Below are 24,529 nucleotides of genomic sequence, written 5' to 3' on the forward strand. Positions count from 1 at the left end.
AAAGTGAGTACACCCTTTAGCTTTTGTTTGCAAATTATTTCTGTTATATCCTTTCAGGGGATAACATTATCCTACTGAAACTTTGATATAACTTAAAGTAGTCAGTGTGCTGCTTGAATAACAGTATAGATTTATTGTCCTTTGAAAATTACTCAGTACACAGCTGTTAATGTCTAAACAGCTGGCAACAAAAGTGAGTACACCCCATAGTGAACATGTCCTAATTGTGCCCAATGATGTTGTTTTCCCGCCCTGGTGTCATGTGACTCGTTAGTGTTACAAGGATTCAGGTGTAAATGATAAGCAGGGCTGTTAAATTTGGTGTTTTGGGCACAATTCTCTCTGAATGCTGGACAACATGGCACCTCATGGCAAGGAACTCTCTGAGCGGCTGAAAAAAAGGATTATTGCGCTTCACAAAGATGGCCTTGGCTATAAGAAGATTGCCAACACCATGAAAATGAGTTGCAGCACAGTGGCTAAGATCATACAGCGGTTTTCCAGGACAGGTTCCACTCGGAACAGGCCTCGCCAGGGTCGACCAAAGAAGTTGAGTCCACGTGCTCAGCGTCATATCCAGAGGTTGGTTTCCAAAAATAGACGTGCGAGTGCTTCCAGCATTGCTGCAGAGGTTGCAGAAGGTGGGATGTCAGCCTGTCAGTGCCCAGACCATACGCCGCACACTGCATCAAATCGGTTTGTATGGCGGTCGCCCCAGACAGAAGCCCCTTCTGAAACCGATGCATAAGAAAGCCCGCAAACAGTTTGCTGAAGACAATGAATCCAAGAACATGAGTTACTGGAACCATGTCCTGTGGTCTGATGAGACCAAAATAAACCTGTTTGGGTCAGATGGTGTCCGGCGTGTGTGGCGGCACCCTGGTGAGGAGTACCAAGACAAATGTGTTTTGCCTACAGTCAAGCATGGTGGTGGCAGCATCATGGTCTGGGGCTGCATGAGTGCTGCCGGCACTGGGGAGCTGCATTTCATTGAGGGACACATGAATTCCAATATATACTGTGACATCCTGCAGCAGAGCATGATCCCCTCTCTTCGGAAACTGGGCCGTAGGGCAGTTTTCCAACATGATAATGACCCTAAACACACCTCCAAGATGACAACGGCCTTGCTGAAGAAGCTGAAGGTTAAGGTGATGGACTGGCCAAGTATGTCTCCAGACCTAAACCCAATTGAGCACATGTGGGGCATTCTCAAGAGGAAGGTGGAGGAGTGCAAGGTGTCCAACATCCGTGCGCTCCGTGATGTCGTCGTGGAGGAGTGGAAGAAGATTCCAGAAGCAACCTGTGCAGCTCTGGTGAATTCCATGCCCAGGAGGGTTAAAGCAGTGCTAGATAACAATGGTGGTCACACAAAATATTGACACTTTGGGCACAATTTAGACATGTTCACTATGGGGTGTACTCACTTTTGTTGCCAGCTGTTTAGACATTAACAGCTGTGTACTGAGTAATTTTCAAAGGACAATAAATCTATACTGTTATTCAAGCAGCACACTGACTACTTTAAGTTATATCAAAGTTTCAGTAGGATAATGTTATCCCCTGAAAGGATATAACAGAATATTTGCAAAAATCTAAAGGGTGTACTCACTTTTGAGATAGAGAGATATATATATATATATATATATATATATATATATATATATATATATATATATATATATATATATATATATATATATATATATATATATATATTAATATATAATAATAATTTTCCTAGAATGTTGTGGACTTTCTGATACTACTGTTCAACTGCAAACTCTTAATACACTTTTTCCCTCTAGACTTACTGTAGATGCAATCATCAGTTTAAAAGCTAATCAAAGAATGATCACAAAGTGTATCAGCCTGTGATTGGTGAGAACAGTAACTTTAACCTTGACATCTAATCTGATAGTAATATTGGCCTGCTTCCTGCTCCTTCACTGTGAATTGGTTAAGAATAATCAATATGTTTCTTATCTCTCATGGCTGCTGTATCACACCAGGAAACAAAAGCTGTACACAGGTCATGAAGGCTGTTGTTTATGAAAAGCCAGGAAGGGTGTGTGCATGCATTGGCTTCTTTGATACTGTCAAGGCTTAATTCCTCACTTGCCCTTTGGGACAATATCATCCATGCAATTATCCTAGGGTTCGCGGCCTCCTTGCTTTGCAGTGCTGTACATATGGTTCATTTGTATTTGTGTATGAGGAGAGCTTGTGTGAGTGAATGAAGTACTGGGGCGGGGTGTTGACTGGCAGAGTGTCCTCCAAGTCACAGCTTAATTGGACAATGGTTCAGCTCAACCTCAGGCTCTCTGGGTTCAAAAAGGCATACAAAGCTGTCCTAGCATGGACTATTAAGCAAGAAAATGATGGCAAAAGTAGCTTTGGCTCTCATTGTCTTCTTTTTCCTCATGAGAAACTCATTTGTTGCCTTATGCAATATGAAACACAATTCACATCCAGTCTGATGAATCAGGGTTAGCTAAAAGCTCAGTTGGAGAGATAATGACATGGAAAAAGGCTTGAATGCAGGAAAATTGCTGTGTTGTCCAACTGTTAAACAGAAGGAGTTTAACCTCCATAATTTGTTAGCCTTTATGTTGTCTTGAACTATGAATTATTGTTGGGGAATCCAGCAATAATCATATTCAGCCAGGCTGAGCCACAGACTTAACTAAAAACTAAAAAATGTGTCACATTTAGCCTGATTCACTGCTGACTGGCGAGAGCGCAACACAATCTCCACCAGATTCAGAGGAAAATCTCCACTTGACCCAATGGAGGCTGTCCAGTCATAGCATTACGGCTGCACAGAGATTGGGCACAGGCCTTGTTTCTGTTAGGACTGGGGGGGATGGGGTGGGCTTGGCACACACTCTGGTAGCCCAACAGATGAGTGATCAAGCATTTACGTCAGGTTCTGTGGCAGACTGACCAAAAAGGTTCGCTGCAATCTTGCCAGGCGACATTACCCTGAAAAGCCCGCCATCGTTTGGTAATGCTATGGACTGAAAGCTTGTCAACAGTCATTAAATAATACCAATATTGGAAACAGTGTCCACTGCTGCGCTGCCATTAAAGTGCACCAACCAACACACCAGTGAAATGTGCTCTGGAATGACACTTAAAAAGAAAATCAAAAAAGGCAGGTTCGGGAACATATTTTAAGGGCGCCGAGTAGAAATTATGATGTAGAACTGTGAAACACAAAAGCGCTTTCGGCAGGCAAATGAAGCTCCAAAAATAGACCAGTGTGGTGCAGTGTATTACCTCACCACCACTCACATAAGCAAATGTGTCCATCACAATCATGCATCCTAAGTATTGCTGACATGCCCCACTCTGCTAAGCTAGCAGCACATACTGTAGTTTTCCCAGTCGGTTGCATGCAGGAGAAAGTCAGCAGAACAGATGCAAATTGTAGGTCTATGACATGACACTTTCCATTTTTCAAAAGACCCCTATTACAGTGAACCATGTAGTTCTAAAAATACTCCTTCCTAAGCACTTTCCTTCATTCTGCTGTGCTAAATTAAGCCATAGACCCATGAGGGGTGGTGGTCGGCAGAGATAAGGCAAGTCAGCCATCAGCAATGGTTGATGATGATGGCTGCTCCTAATTCCCCAGCACTTCAACTTGGCCTAGTCATGGAAGAGCACAGAGAGGATTGCCGATTTCACAGTAGAGCTGGAGACAGATGTAGCCGGACATAATGGGGGTTGAAAATAGGGGGGGTGGAGGGGCAAACTCATGGTCACAGCTGCAACCTCGCCAGAGGATTGGAGGCGCGCTTCTAATGAAGGGCTGTAATCAAGTCGCTCATGCTAACCTCCCACACCCAGTGACACTGACTTGCCAAAATGCCTCTCCTATGACAGAGGGTTTAGTATGAGGAAGAAAACAATGAGAGGAAGAACAGTCCATGTAATGCACAAGATAGAATGACGTATTTAACAACCAATCTGTTCTGCATTTTGGCATATAACATATCCGTATTGCGTGCGGTAAACAAGTTAAGCCAGATGTCACACTTGCAGAGAGCCTTTGAAAGGTGTAAAGAAAAAAGATTAGACCTGCCAGGTGAATAAAGGTTGGAATGTGCCTCGCGGCATAAGCATGCATTTAAAATGCCACAATAAATATATTTTAATGTATGCAATATTTTCATTGTGAAAACTTCAATGGATGACAGCGGGAACTGGTTGGTGAGAAGTGACACACTTACTAGGGAGGAATTAGTTGACGAGACATCTGTTAGGTCATGACTTCCCCCCCTCTGAGACAGCTTTCAGAAGACCAAGGCCATGACTCAGGTCTGCACCAGCTGCGAGGCCATGACTAGATCCATTTCACAATTTTCCCTGTGACTCCTATCATGGTCAGTGTTGCAAATAAACAGTTTCCATCAAATCCAGACGTAAATGCAGATGAAAGAGTCTCCGATTATGACTTGGCATTTGGGCCTTTATGGACATGGACCAAAAAAAAAACAATTGTTTAGGAAGGTTTTCGCACATTTAATTAAATTGAGAAGATAGATGGTTGAGTCTTTGGTACAAACACTTGATGTCCACCAGAAGAAGGCTTAGGGACCGCTGTGAACATATGCATGTGTATGCAATCCTCATGATGGGTAATTGATTTAACTGCTGTTACTGTAGTTTAATCCAGTTACCAAATATCTGTACTGGTTCTTTCATAAAACCATGATTTTGCAGCAGTGCAGAGTTTAGCTGTCTTTTGAAATCATCATTAAAAACAGTACACATTAACACATCTGCTAGGAGAGGAGAGGTGGGGGTAGGGAAGGCATAATTCTCCTTGTCATCTGAGACAGCATTCCTATATTAGACATGCTAAACCAGATCACTGCTGAACATCAAGCCTGACAGCAGTGCTTTAATATTTGATGCACTCTGCTACCATGGCATAAACCACCAAACTGCTGTAGCACGGGCTAAACTGACAATTCTCTGATACATTTTGCAAAAGTCAGGCATATGGATCATATGGAAGTGGAGAGAAGTTCATCACTTTCAGCTGAGGGTTGTGAGAGATGCTGAGATGGATTAGTCAGCAGGGGTGGAATGTACGTTGTTTTTCACTGGTGCTTTCAACAGGTTTCCCTAGATGCAAAACAAAACCTGCCAAGACTTTCACCACTGGCATCAAGGGTTTCAACTTTTGGAAAATATCATAATGGTTGTCTCATAGATATGTAGAGCTGACCGAGCACACAGGCAGTGAACTCGTTACAGGGTTGGTGACAAGCCATGAGACATATATGCCTACCAGTGGGCCTGTCACGGTTCTTCGACAGCAGAGCAGGTAAACTTGTTAACTTTGACATCCACATGACAAGAGGAGGAGGAGCAAGGAAGAGTCATAGACTCTGGTAAGACAAGGCATAGCAGGGACAGAGGAGGCGGTCCTAAGCACTGTTTTCAGTGCTAATTAGAATAGGCCCAGGTTCTGTAAGGCCAAAAGCCTGTATGCCTTCTGGTTGTTCTTAAATTAGACAAGTCAGGATTCAACTGAGACTGACAAGAGATTGCATTAGGCACTGCAGCACATTAGAAGAGCTGTGAAGCAGAAGCTAAAACAGGCACATAGAGGTCACACTAACAATTTTAACTACTGTCGCCTGTTTTACAGGGCGGCAGTGACTATGTGTTTTACAATAAACTGCTGTAGCCTTTAGTATATAACAAAGCCATGTGTACAGGCACTCTACATACACAATAAATGTTTTCGATTTAGGAGCCGAGTAGTGAAGTTAATGTAATAACTTACAGCTGCCAAGAGGATGAATTACATCGGGGTCAGAGGTCAGGCTAAGCAACAGAAAAGACTTAGAGCAAACCGAGACTCAGTGTCTTTCTCAACAATATGCAGCATATTGTATACTTGCCACCATGTGGGTTTGAATCTGATCACAGAATTTGGAGATGACCTTTGCAATGTTATATACCATGCGGGTTTGCCTTCCTACTATTTAATTTGAAAGCTTTTTATGGATTTTCTGCCTCCATGCGCAAATCCACTGATCACTGTTCAGATTAAATGGGTTTGGTACAAAATGTTGCGGTCATAAATGCTTGTGTGAATGTACTTTAACTACTACAACTGAAAAGTTTTGGTGGTGAATAATATTTGTAGAGGAGAGGCACCCACCTCCTGTTCTGCTTAATATTTTAAACTTTACCCACACCCAGATAATCCAAACCCCTTTACAGAGCAAGGCATGTATTACGCCTGCTGCCAGGGGTTCAACCCCCCCCACCAATGGTGGGTCTGCTGGTAGTGTCAGGCCATGCCCACACTAAACTGGCTAAATTTTAAAAACGCATCTTGTTCTTCTCCATTTTGGCCTTCCATCCACACTAAGACAGCATTTTTCACACCCAAAAATGGTGCATCTTGATAATGCTCTCCAGAAAATACTGTGTGTTTAGACAAGTTTCATCACAATGATGCAGCAATGAAAGGACTCCAACTTTCTGCCACCTCTGGCTCTCCCTGTGATTTCTCATTTTGAATGTCGAAATAGAGCAATTCCACAACGCAGGTTTCGTCATTAATTTGGTTTTATTAAGCCATGTCCGGCAACTTCACATGCTGGGACCATTTAATTGGTTAGAGTTACAAGATCAGGAAAAGATTATGTATACGACAAATTCTTCTCATAGTAATGTTGTCTACCCGGAAAAAATGTGTATTCTGACCTTTTTGCCGCAAGATTAATCTTGAACCCGATTTAAACCAGTCACGTGTTCAAATGAGTCTGCCTCTGGTGTGAACATGTCTGGCTCACACCCCCACCCAGCCCCGTCTCTGACAGCCACATCAGCCAATTGTCAACGGCAGCTGATGCGTCCTTTCCCAGTGCATCCATCAGCTCTCTGTGTGTGTGTGTGTGGTGTGAGTGTGTGTGTCTCTCTGCCTCTGCCTGTCTGAAGGAAGCTTGTTGTCACATTACATATAGAGACCTGTATCATTCAGCGTTAAACAAAGGCCAAATTAAAGCAGAGGAGTACAGGATAATTAATCCAGAAAAACAACAATAGTCTATTGATTATATTAGGCCTTGAAACCCTCATGTTTCACAACATGCACTATAAAAAGCATTTACCTCACCAGATGAGACTAACCTCTCTTGGGTCCAGCTGTACAAGGAACAAGCATTTAGCACCTCATAACCGGTGTATCATCAGCCTACAGTATCTGGCACCAATACCCATTCTGTATCAGTGCAACAGCCTGGATATGTGAAATATTTACCTGGAAATTGCCCAGTCAAGGTGAAAATCACAAATGCTGAACTTCCCTAGATACCATCACTAATAAGGAAGTGCGTTGCTTTCTGTGCTCTTTCTGTGTTTCTCTCTCTCTCTCTCTCTCTCTCTCTTCTCTCTCTTCTCTATCTCTCTACTCTCTCTATCTCTCTCTCTCTCTCTCTCTCTCTCTCTCTCTCTCTCTCTCTCTCTCTCTCTCCTCTCTCTCTCTCTCTCTCTCTCTCTCTCTCTCTCTCTCTCTCTCTGTCAATATTGTGCAAATGATCCTACTAGATATGGGTGATGTGACCAAGGAAGAGGACTTGCACAACAGTCCTGTGCTCTTTGAACAAAAGCATGTATGATTCAAAACTGAAGTAGGGCGCTGAAACTCTAGACTTGAGACATAAAGGTAACGAGTGCAAATAAAAGCACAAATCCTCACAGCTGCTGAAAGAAGACAAGTAAACTGTAATATATGTTGTAATACGAATACAAATGTGTGTGACATTAGTTTTTCATCAAATTCTTTGCACCTCTGAGTAGAAAAAGATCAATTCTGGACATACTATAAATTTATTTGAATGGCATGCATGTGCAATGTCACAATATAGGATTAAATGCTGGCGATCCGTGCCTTAAATCGTGTGGGCAGGCTTCTTTAAATAAATCTTTACAAATGACACCGTTTAGCAGTGAAACACAGGTCTGCTGCCTCTCACTCATGCGCTCTACACAGAACAGATGACATCATGTTGGGTCAGCTTGGGTTTTAGTGCTCATCTTGCTATCTACATCTGCCATTTCAAGCGCGTCATGTTAGCCTACATTTACTTTGAACGCTGGTTATTTAACCAAGCACAGTCCCGCTGCATGCAGATGATGCACTCTTGCAGCATTAACGCCTGGATGGATTTAAAACATCAAATAAAAAAAGATGAATGACGTGCGACTATTGTCTTTGTATTAAATGAATGCAATGTAATATAACAATTTCAATCGTGAAAAGAGTCTACAATGCTCGACTGGTTATTGAGTGCAGAGAGACGTAGTAAAAAATGTGGTTCGGGTCATGTGTAGTGGACGTTACACCGTCTCAACCGAAAGCCATTGTGACTGCGTTGATAGTAAAATCTCACTCACAACAACGTAGGTTGCAATGGAAGGTACCAGTCATTTTGGATGTGACAGACTCGCGCGGGACTGGCCCACATTGCATGACAATGCTTCAATAACACATATGCCAAGTTTACACATCGTCCAACAGTCTTGTCGGCTTAAAAAAACAACAACTGTACACTTCATTACAACCTGTCATCCGTTTGTTCTCCATACTTACCCCCTGAGGAACAAACCAAACAGCAAAGCGTCTTCCCCGTCAGTTCACCGCGCAAGTATCCTAATTGCAACGTAGATTTGGAAGCAGGTGCACAAACACATCAATCAACAAACATGCACTTCGCTCAACATCTTTAAAACGCAAACCTACGCACTTATAACCCTCGCGAGCTGATGCTGGTATCTGTACTCACCACCTCTGAGTGGAGTGGCGTTGAAACAACAAGCCGAACAACGACGAAACCAGGCGACGGTGGACATTTTCAACTTCAAGTGCAACCCATACTATATTATTCATTTACATCCACTCTTAACTGCTTTGACATTTAGCTTCAGTAGCTTAGCCGTTGAGACAGGAGGAAGTGTCATTTCAGGTTGGAGAGCGCGAGGCTAGCACGAGCTGGTAACCGTTAAGGAAGGAACAAACAGACACAACAACAACAGAGGACAAGAAGACGCTCACCTTTTGTAAAACTCCTTGTTGTTTAAAATCGTACTCACTTCAGCAACATTTAGTCCGACTCTGAAGATGTCGGTGTGACTTTGCGAAGTGCTGTCAGTTGGTGTGGACTTCCTGAATGACGGAGCCGCAGGAGCACAACCCCTCGCCCGTGTTTGACAGCTACTTTGACAGACAGGCGGAAATAAAGTTGTCTCGTGTAGTGAAGGGTCCGCTGCAGGATGTACACTTGGTGTATTTTGCACAGAATATCAAATTGATCGTTTTGCAAGTATCTTGTGCTCAACTGTTTTACCCAAATTCTAAAATAAACAGCATTAAATACACATCCCACAATGATGCTTTAAATAACAATTGCTTCTGTCAAAGTAAAGCAACAATACTACACCTTATTTCCTTTGCAAATTATTAAAGATGCATGGACTGAGTCATACCGATTTTGTTGCAACTTCAGTGATTGGAATCCAGGTCGTCTCCTGAATGTACTCAGTACAATGCTGCCACCTGCTGGTGCACTGAAGTGCAACTGTAACGCTTTTAAAAGCAAAGCTTATCAGTTTTATGCTCATCGGGAATTTATTAAAACGGCATAACTTTTTAAATTATAAAAAAAAACATAAGGATTTACCTGGAATTTTGCGAGAACATTTGTTAATTGTATAAAATAATACCCTTGTTGAGCGTTATTAGGTTAAAAAAACCTCCCTTTTATTTTTATTTTTTTTAGAGCATTATTGTATCTATATAACAACAGTAGCAGTAATTGAATCTTATAAGCAACTGAATACGTTATTGTGAAATTTAACGACTACTAAATGCATCATATTGATATTTAAATACCACTGAATTCATAGCATTTAAAGATATTTTTTTCTCACAAATTCAGATAAAGTGTCCAACATTTAAACAATCAAATGTCAAAATTGCTCAAATTCAATAAATCAAATACTAAATTCAAGTCATGTCTAAAAATCTGGTTGGTGAAACTGAGTAACCAAAATTCAAGATGCAAGAATTCAAACTCAACCAGGGATAAAGCAGTTGAGTCTGAATGAAATTGATCAAACTTCTGTCCTATTCAGGTTATGTTTTATCAGTCATGTGATCTAAAGGTCTAATCTGCCTAAAATATAAGCGAGAAAGTATCCTTGGTAGCCTGGATGCTTAAAATTAGAATTTTTCATCTTGAATTGTGTTGCGCACATTGCCTTTCAATCAGTGTTTTCATATAGCCATGATGCCGACTTTCGTACATGTCTGACCACATAAGGATTGACAAACTTCTGCAAGTGTCTGGTATTGACCACATAGTGGTCAGTTAACTGACGATTCTAATGATGCTTATTGATTATTTTCCCTGTTAATCAACTAATTATTTGATCTTATAGAATAACCATAGTCCAATGTGAAATCTGCAAACGACTTGTTTTGGACCAATCGTGCAAAAAACAAAGATATTCCATTTACTTGTAAGAGTAATACAAAGGATGGCTTCTACCTATTCACTTCTGGATTATGGGCTTCATGTAATACCTAACCACCATCATGAGCACACAGTTAGGATCTGGCTGGGACCTTAGATCATTAGATCTCTAATGAACATGAACCCCCACGCTCACACAAATCCCATCCCACAAGATCAAGAGCAGCAGTCGTTCATATTTGGATGGGAATCAAACCCGCAATCCCTATTTTAGGAGGCCAGTGCCTTATCCATTAAGGGATAAGGGATCCCTGCATGTCCACTTCCTGCCTGATATTGTCCATTGTAGCCTAAACTGCAGACTAATTTTTTGATCTATAAAGCCACAGACAGAAGCGAAATAGACAGTCCAAAACTCAAAGATATTCAGTTTACTATCACTAACAAATCGGTATAGATGGTCTACACAGGATCAAACTGGTCGACATGCTTTCACATGTAACATCCTTTACCAGGCTGTTACCAGCTGTACGAGTTAAGCTTTTTGCTTCTTTAAAAAGGCAATATGTTAAAGATCATGGTTAAATTCTGATCTTACTGATATTATTTCTTACAGTAGTTTATTGCTGTTGCACCTGTTAGAAGGGTGCTGTACGCTGAACAGCATAGACCTTGTCCATTTAATATTCTACTGAAACACAAACAAATGTAAGAGTATTATGCTATGACTTCATTCATGACCATAAAGTGGCAAGACCTCCTTGACTTAATTTACAAGTAAAATTATTACAACTAATTGTTAAGGGTGGTTGTTTGTGACGCTGAACTTGACACAGGCAATTTATTTAGCAAAACCAACCTCACTACTATAAATACTTCTTGGGGACTTAGAAATATAGATATTCGGGTGGAGGGGGTGCTAATTTCATGTTATTTTGCATTTAACCATGGACTTCAACATTGTAATACCACACCAGCAATTGGAAGATTTGTTTTTCCATGACATGAGCCTTGCAATGAGCACTTTTGCATTCATACTCAACATTAAGGTCAGAGAAGTATGGCTTCTCATTCACATTCTACAATTATCTTTAGGGTGGATTCTGGAACTTTTTAATATAAATTTGAACCCTAAAGAAATAGATTAATGGAAAAATCATCATGACAAAACAAAATAGATGGGTTTAGTAGTTGGGAGATAACATAATTGATAACATAAACTAACTGATTAGTTGAATTACTAGATAAAGGACATTTACAACTGTTTAGGTGCCTTCTGGTCAAAAATGTCTTATGAGTGATGGGGTTAACTACTGCATATGCATGTTTACGCATGGGAAAGAAGACAGGATGCAGGGATACATCTTCAACGGTGGTGGCCTAATTGAAAAACACTGGATTTTTACAAATAACCACGACTCTTTACAGATCCTCTGAGTGTAGAAAAACTAAATGCAAAGGGAGCCAAAACAAAGAGACTCCACAGCCCCCGATGTTCGGAAATATGCCTGATTAAATTATTTACCTTTTAGTATCCAATGCACATACAAAGACCATGTACATTATTGACTGGTATCTTTTAGCTTACATTTTTTATTTTAATTGTTTGAAGAATCATATTAAATATATATTTTAAAGTTACACATGGATATTACAGACATTGTGTACAGGCATAAGGTCAGACAGCTTGATACTTGGAGGTCCTGCCAGTTGTAGGCGCTGTTCCAAGCAAGCTGCAAAACACAAATCGATTGTTTATTTTGTGTTTGTTTACATTTTTCACGCGAACAAATGGCTTCGACTTTGCTATCGCCTATGGTGGATTATTACAACGATGAAGAAGAACTTGATAGCGTGGATGACGACGATGACCGGAGTTTCAGGGGAAGAGACTCGGAAGAAGGTAGTGTTAAACGAATTGACCAAAAGCTCCCTGACAGTCGGGCTCTGTCTACTTGTTGGAAAAGAAACGGAAGCGCGCAATTATTGCGAAAATTTAGCTATTTTTAATGCAGCGTTTGAATGTATCTACAGGCTCTACAGAAAGCTCGAGTGGAAACAGATTTCCTTAGCACATCTAATTTTAACTGCATGTTCCCAACGCTGGAAAGCTCGTCCAATGAGAGCCTCAGCCACACGCAGTTAGCTTACCAGCTACAAAACAAGTTAGCTACCCGACTACCGCCAATCAAGTTTCTGCGCAGTCAAGAAACATTTCAGAAGCAAGTGATGTAAACCAGAAAAACCGCTTACACAGGCTTAACGTCTTCAGTGCTGATAGGAAATTGAACAATTAACGATGATAATACAAACTAACTTTGTTTTCGTGTTAACTAGCTAGCGTTTCTATACTAACGTTAATCGCGAGGCATCAATTGGATTTAACCACATTATTGGGCAGATTGGCTCTACGTTATTGTGTAATAAATCGTTACCGACAACACCTTGTTGCAAGTTAAATTAAACTAACTCCGGGCATGTTATATACCACTTGGATTAATGCTCAGTTCCATCAAATGTATTCCAAATGGGGTACATAGCGTTAATAAGCAAACTAGCTACGTAACGTTAGCTCCGAGCATTGACAGGTCGGCAGGCAGGCGAAACCCTGCGTGCTGTGTCCACTGCACTGCCCTTTTCACACTATTCAGTGAGACAGGACGGATAGCTGGGAAAGAGAAAGAAAGACGAGAGGAAAGCAAGGCGATGACAGCATTACAAGGTTAGCTAGTTTCCCGACATTGACTTTCAAAGCGAACAGCTGGACTTATTTTTTCCTCCTCCGGATATGTTGACGGTTGTGCTGTGCCTAACTACGCGAGCGAGAATCGGGTTACTGTTTAAACAGAGGACGGAGCTAACTTAAGCTAGCACATTAATGCTAACTGAAAATGAAAGCTGCTGTGTCAGCTTAATACGACTGGGCCTTACCATTCTGTTGTGTCGGGTTATGAAGGTAACGCCGACTGACATAGGTTAGCCAGTGTTTCTAAACTTGGCTCTCAAGTTTGCCACATCGCATTAGCCTAAACATGTTATCTTTGTCTTGAGAGAGTTGCTGTCGGACTGACAGCACGACCAAGTTAGCCGGGGACCGTTTCTAATTAATCCCACCATGCGGCAAATGCCTGACACTCAAATTTACAGCTATATTTATGTCGCTTGTTATATTAATGTAATTGAATTACATTTACAAGCATTAGCTTTATCTAGCTAAACTTTGTTTTCTGCTGTCGCTACAAGAATGTATAATGTATGCTATTTCATGGCAAACTTGGATTTTCCCTGGTGTCCTATTCTCTAAAACCGGAGGGTATTCCCAAGCAGGGTGTTCACCATTACCCTACCGGTGCCACGCAGGTCCTTTGATCTGATGTTTGTCTGAAGACGCAATTTAATTGCATCAAGTTTGTATTGTAGAAAAACTTTTTTTTTTAAACAACTACACAATTATATCGTGGTTCAGCAGGCTGAAATGATCACATGTACAGTATTTCTTTTAAACCGAATCGGTTTTGAATGTTCGCTGAGACCAATCCTCTCATGACCTTTTCCCAGACACGGAAGATGCCAGTGAAACAGACCTTGCCAAGCACGACGAGGATGACTATGTTGAAATTAAAGAGCAGTAAGTGTTTTACCAACCATGGATCAGCTGTTTTAACCTTTTTTATAAAAATGTTTTGAATGCTTACCCGGTGAAACCAAATATGATATTAGCTCTGGTTTATTTCCTTGCAGAATGTACCAAGACAAACTGGCCTCTCTGAAAAGACAGTTGCAGCAATTGCAAGAAGGTAATTAAATGGATTATTTTTTTCCTATTTCTGAAGTTTGGCAGGAATTTTCCAAATGTGAATGACTGCTGCTCTTAATCTTGTGGGATGGGATTTGTGTGAGCATGCGGGTTCATTTACATTAGATATATTTTGAAGGACACAGCCATATCCTAACTGAGTACTCATAATGGTGGTTAGGTATTACATCATCACAAAAGCATTTCCAGAGGCATCTTTAAAAGTCCAGCCACTGTCTCTGGCTAAAAAGAGAAACCATCTGAGAAAAGGATGATAACTGATGGCAAACATCGTTAGCTCGTTAGGAATCGTCAAGTCTGTCTGTTGTTTACTGATCAAACTGTTTTTGAAACCGTAGATTGACAGTGTAGAAATTGTGGTGACATGTTGTGGGCTCTTTGTAACTCCAAGTGTAGGTGCCATGTCTAGTCTAGGCTGTGGGTGCACAAACATCTAAGTCATAATTAGACGACGCCATAGTATTTTTAAAGCAAAAGTTGTGGTTCCATAGATCTTCACGTTTGGTTGAATGACACTTTCTGTGTGCAGGTACACTGCAGGAGTATCAGAAGAGGATGAAGAAGCTGGACCAGCAGTACAAAGAGAGACTCCGAAATGCAGGCAAGTTGAGCAATATTTAGAGACAGAACAAACTTAGCTTCTGATGCATCCACGCATCACGCACGAGAAAATTATTCAAAGTGTGGAGTGCTACCTGATTTAATATATTTAGTTTGGCCAGTTGATAACATTGGCAATAAAGAGTGCTGCAAAACAACTGCTTGTAGGTGAGAAAAAGGAAACCTTCTCAAATGCAAGAGCTTATGAACATGTATAAAGTCATATAGTCCAATTTTCCACATGGCTGCTGCCAAAATAATTTATTATAATCTGTAATGAACTTGTTTTAATATTATTGTACATGTTGTGGTTGACTGTAGTCTTGACTTGTAGTCTTTTTCTCCTGCTTTTAGTTTGAATTAGAATTGAATGAACAAAGTAGCGCTGCCTTCCTCATTTTTTTGTCGAAGTTTGTTTAAATAAAACTTTATTGGAATTTCCAATTCCATGTTTACATTCAGTGTGAGCACTGATATCATGACTGGATGATTACGTCGATAGAAGTCGTACGTATTTAATGTACAGAAAGGGTGAATAAAACAAGGTGTCCACACAGATTTCTTCATTTTGTAAACTTGCAGGAACAGATCAAATTGGACTGAGTCATCTTCCTCTCTCTGCTCCAAACCCCTCCATCTTCCACTATTTGACAGTTTTAATTATTTTAGTTACTTTACTTGTGCTGACTCGGTGGCTTTGGTCTGATCAGCTCTTTCATTTGCTCGCTGTGTGTGCCAGAATTTAATGTACTCAGTTTTTCGCTGATGAAAATGACTGTTTGTTCTGCCCAGAATGCACAGCAACAAGTGCTTTTAAGTTCATAGATATTAGATAAAGTATTTAGGCTGTTTTTGTGAACCTGCACGGAACCCTCTTATTGAGAATAACCATAGTTGACTTTAGTTGTCAAAAGTCAGATATATTATGCCAGTATAATAACATTAAACCAATGTTTTTCTTTCCCTTTTACAGATCTGTTTCTCCAGCTTGAAGTGAGTATAGTTCATCTTGCTAACTGACCGACTGATGTAGTTTATACTACTACTACTACTACTACTACTGACGTTCTACCTTTTTGATATTAGAAAGATAACATTTCTTTTTCCATCATTTCCTTCTGTCAACCTTCTGCAGACAGAGCAGGTGGAGAGGAACTATATCAAGGAGAAGAAGGCAGCGGTGAAGGAGTTTGATGATAAAAAGGTTGAACTAAAGGAAAACCTAATTGCAGAGCTGGAGGAGAAGAAGAAGATGATAGAGAATGAAAAATTAACAATGGAGCTGACAGGAGGTAAGGGAGCTAAATTGGGATTATTAATCAGTGACTTGCTCAGCAGAAGAGAGAAATGGGGCCAAAAGTGTGTTTGTGGATGTGAGAGTTTTCACCTACACATTTTAATGTTAAATGGTCTGATTAACTTTCAGATACAGTAAATTAAGATGTTTCTTTCCGCCCTTTTGAATTTCCTGTGAGGGATGTTTGTTTGTTTTGCTTTTTGAGGACGTTTGACACTATTTTGATGTTGTTGCTCAGTTTGTTATTATTTTTTTCATACACAGACTCAATGGAGGTAAAACCTATCATGACTCGGAAGCTGAGGAGACGGCCCAACGATCCAGTCCCAATACCAGACAAACGGAGAAAACCTGCACCAGATATCCTTTACACAAACTTACATAAACATAACATACAGCTAGGTGTCACTTTAGATACATTCGTGAGGCGTAAAGTATTCAGTATTACTTGTACTGCCCCTTCACAAGATACTTTTTAATTCCAAGGGAAGATATTTTGTTTCAGTCAAAAGGAGGTCACAGGTCAGCTACCTCCGTGGAACTGGCTTAGTTTCTCAGCTGTGTTGTGTTTAAAAATGCCTTCCTTAACTCTTCAAACCTCAGCTAAATTATTTGTTAACAGACGACCAGATAATGGAAGATCTAAGAACACTTAATAAGGTAAGTGCTTCTGAACGTCCTGATATTATGCATGTCCCTGCTGAATCTTAGTTTTTCTAATTATGTCCTTTAAAACTTTCACACCTTCTATTTTACAGCTTAAGTCACCAAAACGGCCAGGTATGTCAATGCTCACCTTTTGCAGTTAATTTCCACTTGTCGTGCACAAGGAGTTCTGTAGTATAAGAAATATTGTGTCATTTAGGGAAATATGCTTATTTACTTTTTAGATAAGTTAGATGAGAAAATCGACACCACTACAATGTCTGTACACTAAATATGAAGCTACAGCCAGCTGTTGGTTAGAATACATATATATATATATATATATATATATATATATATATATATATATATATATATATATATATATATATATATATATATATATATATATATATATATATATATATACACATGCATACATAATATAAATATATATATATACACATACATACATACATACATACATACGTGTGTGTATATGTATGTATGTATATGTGTGTGTATATATATATATATATATATATATATATACACACACACACACACACTGCTGGTTGTAACTTCATATTAAATAGACAGAGAGGAGAGTGGCATCCATTTTTCACATCTCCCTCTCGTCCCAGCAAGAAGGCAAATAAGCATAATTCCCCAAATGTCTAAAAACATTTGTGTGCACATGCATGGTGATACTAATCCGGTGTTTCTCCCTCTTCAGTGTCTCCCTCGTCTCCAGAGCACGTCCCGTCCGCTCCCATGGAGAGCCCCTCGCAACGCTACGAGGCCCGCATCGAGGAGGGGAAACTTTACTACGACAAAAGATGGTACATTTGTAGTTTTTATTCTCAAAACATCAAGTGTTTCCCCTGATATTGTGCCATTTCTCACATGGCTTCACTGCAGCTTGTGTCACCACTAGATGGCCACGTTGCCATTGGTTTGATGTCTTTGATGTTTGGTTTGCTCTTCAAAAACCACTTTGATTTGCAGCCTCTATTTTTTCCGGGCTTCAGAAAGTGATATTGTTTTAGGAGCAACTGAATAAGTGCTGGTACTTAAAGTCACCATAAAAATACATATTCAGAGAAAGTGGTTGCATTAGAGTAAGTGAGGCATTCTGCTGTGATGCAGAGATAAAAAGAGAATGAAGATCCTTGACCTGACACAGCTCCGTTGTCCTTCAGTTTGAGAGCAGAGCTCTGTATCAGACGTGTCGGAACATAAGGTCATGTGAAGAAGGGTAACAATAATAGAATTCTGTCTTATTAGCTGCTGATATAGACAGAGGAAGTTGAGAGGAGCGCGCTGTGAGGTATGCGCACTTTTATTTCAAGGCAAAGTCTCATTTATTCATCTCTAAAGAAGACACCACCACCGGAAAGCCTTCACAAAGAGCCGCAGGGAGACGAATGCGTCATTATTCTTCAGTGGGCCCTTAATGATCAAACATTTTGGTTGTCATTCTCTTCCCCTGGGTTTGTTCTGTCCTCTGACAGTTTGGAGCCATTAAATTAAAAAAAAATAGACTTTTTGTTTTGACTTTTCAGTCCAATTATCTATTTAGTGCCATCTCAGGAGGAATGTGGTTTATTCAGCTGGGTAAAATTATTGAATAATGAACCCCTCTCCTGTCTGCTACTCATGCCTGTCCCTCATTTCTCACCTTGAATGCCAAATTGATGCAATTTGTGTGTGTGTTTCTTTAATACTGACAGGTACCACAAGAGCCAGGCCATCTATCTGGAGTCAAAGGACAACACAAAGATTAGCTGTGTCATCAGCTCAGTGGGGACCAATGAGGTGGGCTTTAGTTGTTCATTCGGGTCCTGTTGCACATAGAACTGGGATAACTGCTTAAAACACGAGGCGGGTGATTTTCTATATTTATAGCCTGTTCACCTGTTGTGAATTCCTCAGCCGATACCGATGTTTCTTGTTATTTAATTGTATTTGTTTCCCTTCTGTGCCAGGGAAACATCTTTTATTAGAAAAAAAAAAAAAACTGAACTGTTTTAAAATCATTCAGCCCTTCAAAACATTATCTTTGAATGAGCACAAATTCAAACATACACATTTATGAAACAACCTTTAATATTTCTCTTCTTTTGGGAAAAATGACTGTCAAAAGCCTTTTTAAGCCTGCTGTACAACTACCTATACCTGCTAACTAACTAACCACTGAAGATACTGAGAGCATCTCTGCCTTGTTGCAGCTCAGTCTCAAAATAACACACAGAATAACACCAGTTTTATCTCCTTAAATGTTGGTTGTGCAGTAGAGGGCCAGACACTAGAGAAGGGGAAGAGATTTCACAGACTTATTTTTCATATTTCACTGATTAGTAACCTGTGCTAATTTCCTACTCTAATCAACACAAGACTATCACTAAGAAGGAATGATCACAGGAAAAGCAAAGTGCATCTTCCCAGGGAGCATTCTGATAAAGTTAGTCGAACATGGATGTGGTTTTATTTACGGCTACTTTGGAATACATTTATTTCTTAACGACTGTATTGACAAATTGCCTCGTCTCTGTTCTCCAGATTTGGGTGAGGAAGACGAGTGACAGTACAAAGATGAGGATTTACCTGGGACAGCTGCAGAGGGGCGCTTTTATCATCCGTCGACGGTCGGCTGCGTGAAACATTACCCCACCCAACCCCCATCTGTTCATCTATCCATCCATCAACCATCTACTGTTTCCCTATTTGGTGCATCTCAGTTGAGTTTGACATTTGGCCTCTTCTTCTTCATCATACACACTAGCCCCCCCTCCATTACACAAGCACACACAGACTGTCTTCCTTGGCCAAGAATATCTCATCAGATTGTATCTGTTGTCCCACTTAAACCAAATGATAGTACAGTAAAAGCTACCACTATGTGGCATGTGTGTGAAAGCGGCTGGTCATAAAGGAGCCTACTTGGATTTCTGTCCCATGCTGTCAACACATCTTTTCTACACCATGCAGTCTTATTTACATGTATCATTAAGTTATTTTTCCTTGAACATGTTGTTGATCATGTTCCCCCTCGTCTTCAAGCCTTTGAAACTGTCTCACTGGTGATGTGTAACGAAGCAGCCACTGAAAAACAGATGAGGAACTGCTTCAGGTTTATCTGATTATCATGAATCCTATAACTGGAGAAGTTAGTTTCCTTATTCAAGGAGTTATGCCATTTTCAAAAGAATATGCCTTTTGCACCGTCATCAAGAAATGGCTGCTTGCTATGCTGATGGTTTGTCCTAATATGTTTAAAAGTCCCATGTATTAAACCCCTACATTTCTTATTTGAATTTTGTTTATTTTTAGGTTTTTATTTCTTGCCATTTTATGTTACCTGTCCATACGTGAACGATCTGGATTAGTTCAACTGTATTTGCATGTAGAGCACTAAGTTGACTGCTGATTTGTTCTGTGTTCCGTTTTAATAAAATGTTTTGTGCATTTTATTAATTTGATTAAAAGGTTCATTGCTTTCATATTTTTCGGTGTAGGCAAACACGTTTGCTAGCATTAAATGAAAAACAGGCCTGGAAACGGGGGCGATGAGCCTCAAAACATTCAAAGGGACATATGAAAAACTCAACTTTGGGTATCTGGAGTGCCTGCTAAAGGCCCTGTCACACATATCGTATGACAGAAACGTATGCCGGCGCATACCAATATTTGTCAGAGTCCAAATACGTCCAACTTTTCATCGGATCGGAAAAGTGAACATATACAGATACGCATGTCTAACCTATTGATAGAGCATCACTTACTTATACAAAATGTATCAGACGAATACCCAACAAATGCATAACGTATACACAAATATCGGCAATGGTTTACGTTGATATAAGGTAAGGTATAAGTAGTATTCGTTAAGAGCTCACTGTGTTACGCTGGGGTGTGTTGTTGAACGCTGATCAAAATTACCGGACGTACCCGAAGTGTGCTTCATAAGTTATGCAGACGTTACGTGACGTTAGACATACGTGAATACGGAATACGTAGTTGAATATTTACCTACGTAAATATAGTACGTACTTACCTACGTGACTATGTTAGAGGATCGTTAGATATAGGCTACGTCGGCTGACGGTGAACCCTACAGCCAATGTATTGATAAAGAGTGGATACCCTATTCCTACCCTATGTTAAGATGATGCCTGACGATGGAGTAACTTATTAAACGTGTTTCTACAGTACAGCTAGCGTTCAGCATTCTAGCCGTTCTCCAGCATCAGCATGACGTGAACCAGATGGCACTTTTCCAGCTCCGTTGGCCAGACGCTCTGATACGTTTTAAATAAGTAAGTGATACTCTATCAATGTTTGACATACGTATAATCATTTGTTATGTATTCGTTATGTATACGTCAGTTACAACACCGCTGTGGAAAAGTTGGACGTATTTGGACTATAATTTTCATATACGCCGGCATGTTTCTGCCATACAGAACTGTGTGACAGGGCCGTGTGTCTGGCGTGTTGGGCGTGTCGTCTGCGTCCTTCAAACGATCACAATTTACCCTTAATTTATATCAACCTATTGCCGATATTTCGTATGCGCCAGCATACGTTTCTGTCATACGGATATGTGTGACAGGGCCTTAACCCAAAAAACTGAAATAACACAACCCAGTCAGTTGTTTCTCTCGGCTGCCTCGGTCAGGAAACATGGGATTCAAAAAGCCATTCAGATTGGCTCCCCTTCCTATGTCACATGCAGACTCATTTGAAAATGTTTCCCCCCCCCATTAGAGTATCTCCACTAACAGCTTGAGAACTACCTTGAGAACCATATTTTTCTCGCAGCCAATCTCAGCAGACTGGGCTTGTTCGGGATGGGGGTCTTTAAGAGACATGTGCTAAAACTGAGTGATTAAGACTGAATTAAGCTACAGTCAGACAGACGGTACGAAGAAAAAACAAACATGTTCTAGTTTAAACCCAAAATGTAAGTATGAATCAGAAAATGTGCACTTTATGTCCCCTTGGGGGACATGGCAGTGTTACTGCGACTATGTCCTTGACATACAGAACAGATGATTTGTAAGAGGAATGGCAAACTAATGGCAGGCAATTTCAAAGCAAAAATCCCCAAGAGGTCGTTTTTCACTTTCATTATAGGCAACAGTGGTGGCACTGCTGGTTGGAGGCCAGAAAACCAAAAGACTGAGCTGAAAGAGGCTCAAACACAATAATTCTCTGACGGTTATTACGAGCGATCACTTGTTAATCACACAATATTGATCATAGCTGCTTTAAATTGACAAACATCTTTCAGCTTCACAATATTTATAAAGCATGCTCATTGTAACGCTTTACCATTTTTGATAATATGTCAAAATGTTAATAATAGGGTAAAGAAAGGCATTTCATTTGCTGTGGATTTTTCTGTCTCACTGCTCGGGGTTCATATCATTAGTAGAGGGATATTTTTCCACATTACATTGATTTCCCAGCGTCTCCATATAATCAACCTGACCAAGTCACCTCACAGTTGCAGTCCTCTCACACAGCTGCTCTCAGCTATGCCTCCACTTTGTAAACAGCTGAATTATTTGGCATTCAGCACAGGTCTCTCTCTGCCCGCCGTGGTGCCTGCCTTTTCCCTCTTGTGTGTCCTATCGCCTTAACCGGATGGCATGTTTCACTTCCCCTGACTTAATGACACAGACTGACAAGGAGGGCAATTACTGTTTTGCCATGCTGCACAAAAAGCGAGGCTCATCTCAAAAGGCTTGTTGTCCAAAAGCCGTCAGGTGTGATTGCTAAGTCTCTTGCGAAGGCATGAAATGAGCTGATAGTGAATGTGATGACCGTCTGCTCCCTTTGTTGCATTCCATGTCTGGCTTTTGGTTAAGGCCAGAATAACTAACACTGAGGTATTTACTGTGCGGTCGACAGGGTTTGAATTTCTTGTGAGTCTTTTGGCATCAGTCTCATATCTAACCACTGTTTTTCATCACAGTTTACTTGATCTGGAATCAGGGGCGGGGATAGAGGGGCGACACAGGCCCCTCTGATTGCCCCTCCTACATGTACCAGAGTCAGAAGGTGATAGCTAGTTGGCTTCATGGATGGATTACTGAACTACAGAATACAGAACCTATGTATGAAGTGACGTAGCATTTCTTGTTGGAAAGTTAATCTAATGACTACATATAAACAAAAAATTACCACAAAGAGACGTGATCTAGTCATTCTGTATGTGCAGAGGTGGACGTACTCAGATCTTTTACTTACTTAGTACCAAAGGTAAAAGTACTCATTCTGCACAACAGCTCATTTCAGAATAATATATATTATCAGATTATGATTATTGATGCATTAATATGTTTATCACTGTAATGTTGCAGCTGGTAAACGAGGAGCCTATTTTTACTATATGTATATATGTATATATATATATATATATATATATATATATATATATATGTGTAGCTTGGGATCAATAAAGTTTTATCTTAACCAATAAAATATTTGGAACTATAAGATCATCATGATAGTTTCCCCCAATATATCACCATTGAATGGGGGAAAATGTAAGCAGATGCCGAGTGCTCTAAGTTTACCTTAATGGGTTTTCTCCCACTTCACTTCAATGTTTTACTCATACAGATTAAACACACTTAAGTGATGTGTCGATGATCCATTAATCTTCACTTTTGACCAAGCAGCAGCTCTTGCACTCTCTTCTCCACATCCACGCCTTTCAAATCATCCATTTCTTGTTTGTTGGGATTGTATCAGTCGTAAGCTTTCTCTGCAGGTGGCTGTTTATACTGTCTTAAGTCCATTATGCTGAGTGTAGACAGTTCTCTGGTGATGAATCTATTTTTTTTTCTCAAGCACCATGTCTGTTCACCAGAGTGTGTAAAACACCTGCTGACGTTCACCATGCGAAAAACAAAAGCCAGCTCTCCAGCCTTCCATGACCAAGAGTCATTACTGCGCTCTGGCTATGCTTTGGGTTTGTTTGTAAGACTCACTGGAGCTGTTATACTCTTTGGTGGTTATTGCTTGTGTGCATAAAAAGTCACCCAGGGCATCAATAAAAAAATACCCCTCGCAATCTCCCACCAGTTCCAGCACCAAATTCGCTCTTTCATCCTCTTTCCCCTAAATTGAGCATTCGCTCCACTGCATGTTAGCACTTCGGCGCATGGTTATAGGGCGGAGAGCTGCATCTCGCTCGGCGCTATCTGGTGGGAGCTGAGTGGGATCCAGGACGGTAGCTCCTTGACAACCCTACTAGGCCATGTGTATAAGTGTGTGTACAAATGTGTATGTGTGTGCGTGTTTGCCTGTAGTTTATCACTCTCCAGCAGGTCTGCACTGGGAGAGGAATTAATTTACAGAACAAGCTCCTCATCTGACTCTTGATATTTGACCCAGGGTTATAGAATAGAGTTGCAGCCTCACTGGACCATTTGGCAATATTGATCATTTTAAAAATGTGTGTTGTTTAGCCGCTACTGCTCAAATCAGGCCGTGGTATCAGTTATTTATACGCTCAGCACTGTTCTGTTTACTTGCTCTTTTGATGTTGCGCACTAAGAAGGCAGGACATAAAGCAGAACAAAGCTAAATAAATCATCCGTCTCGGAGGCCAGTTCACAGGCTTCTCAAGTGGGTATACTGTATTTC

At 40.5% G+C, this 24,529-nt stretch overlaps 2 protein-coding genes across 7 annotated transcripts in view; one reads left to right on the top strand and one right to left on the bottom strand.

Moving 5' to 3' along the window:
• The window catches only part of taok3a (TAO kinase 3a), a 61,992-nt gene extending 48,328 nt beyond the window's left edge, over nucleotides 1-13,664 (bottom strand). The window contains exons 1-2 of one of the 5 annotated variants that reach the window (XM_029440804.1): nucleotides 9,089-9,277; nucleotides 4,239-4,476 (exon numbers count right to left, since the gene is read on the bottom strand). The gene's annotated coding sequence lies outside the window, so the exon portion shown is untranslated. Of the gene's footprint in view, nucleotides 1-4,238; nucleotides 4,477-8,626; nucleotides 8,736-9,088; nucleotides 9,278-13,439 lie in introns of those variants that run through there. The other 4 variants (XM_029440805.1, XM_029440803.1, XM_029440807.1 and 1 more) reach the window with 4 other exon arrangements.
• On the top strand, nucleotides 12,207-20,349 carry suds3 (SDS3 homolog, SIN3A corepressor complex component). Of its 2 annotated transcripts, none has more exons than XM_029440809.1 (12): nucleotides 12,207-12,411; nucleotides 14,067-14,136; nucleotides 14,250-14,305; nucleotides 14,855-14,926; nucleotides 15,899-15,918; nucleotides 16,061-16,217; nucleotides 16,487-16,582; nucleotides 16,821-16,882; nucleotides 16,981-17,002; nucleotides 17,604-17,709; nucleotides 18,601-18,685; nucleotides 19,430-20,349. In XM_029440809.1, exons 1-12 carry the CDS (start codon nucleotides 12,300-12,302, stop codon nucleotides 19,526-19,528), a joined length of 957 nt encoding a protein of 318 aa, XP_029296669.1. In that variant the 5' UTR covers nucleotides 12,207-12,299; the 3' UTR covers nucleotides 19,529-20,349. The 2 variants fall into 2 exon arrangements, with proteins under 2 accessions (XP_029296669.1, XP_029296668.1); XM_029440808.1 differs by lacking the exon at nucleotides 12,207-12,411 and adding an exon at nucleotides 12,538-13,230.
• Nucleotides 20,350-24,529: the final 4,180 nt, after the last annotated feature.

Source organism: Cottoperca gobio, chromosome 9, assembly GCF_900634415.1.
Source record: "Cottoperca gobio chromosome 9, fCotGob3.1, whole genome shotgun sequence".
NCBI classification, from domain to species: Eukaryota; Metazoa; Chordata; class Actinopteri; order Perciformes; family Bovichtidae; genus Cottoperca; species Cottoperca gobio.

Coding starts and splice junctions, on each gene's coding strand:
- suds3 (XM_029440808.1), top strand. CDS start 13,008: ATGCTCAGTTCCATCAAATGTATTCCAAATGGGGTACATAGCGTTAAT. Junction 13,231..14,066: donor GGCGATGACAGCATTACAAG/GTTAGCTAGTTT, acceptor ACCTTTTCCCAG/ACACGGAAGATGCCAGTGAA. Junction 16,583..16,820: donor ACGGAGAAAACCTGCACCAG/ATATCCTTTACA, acceptor AACTCTTCAAAC/CTCAGCTAAATTATTTGTTA.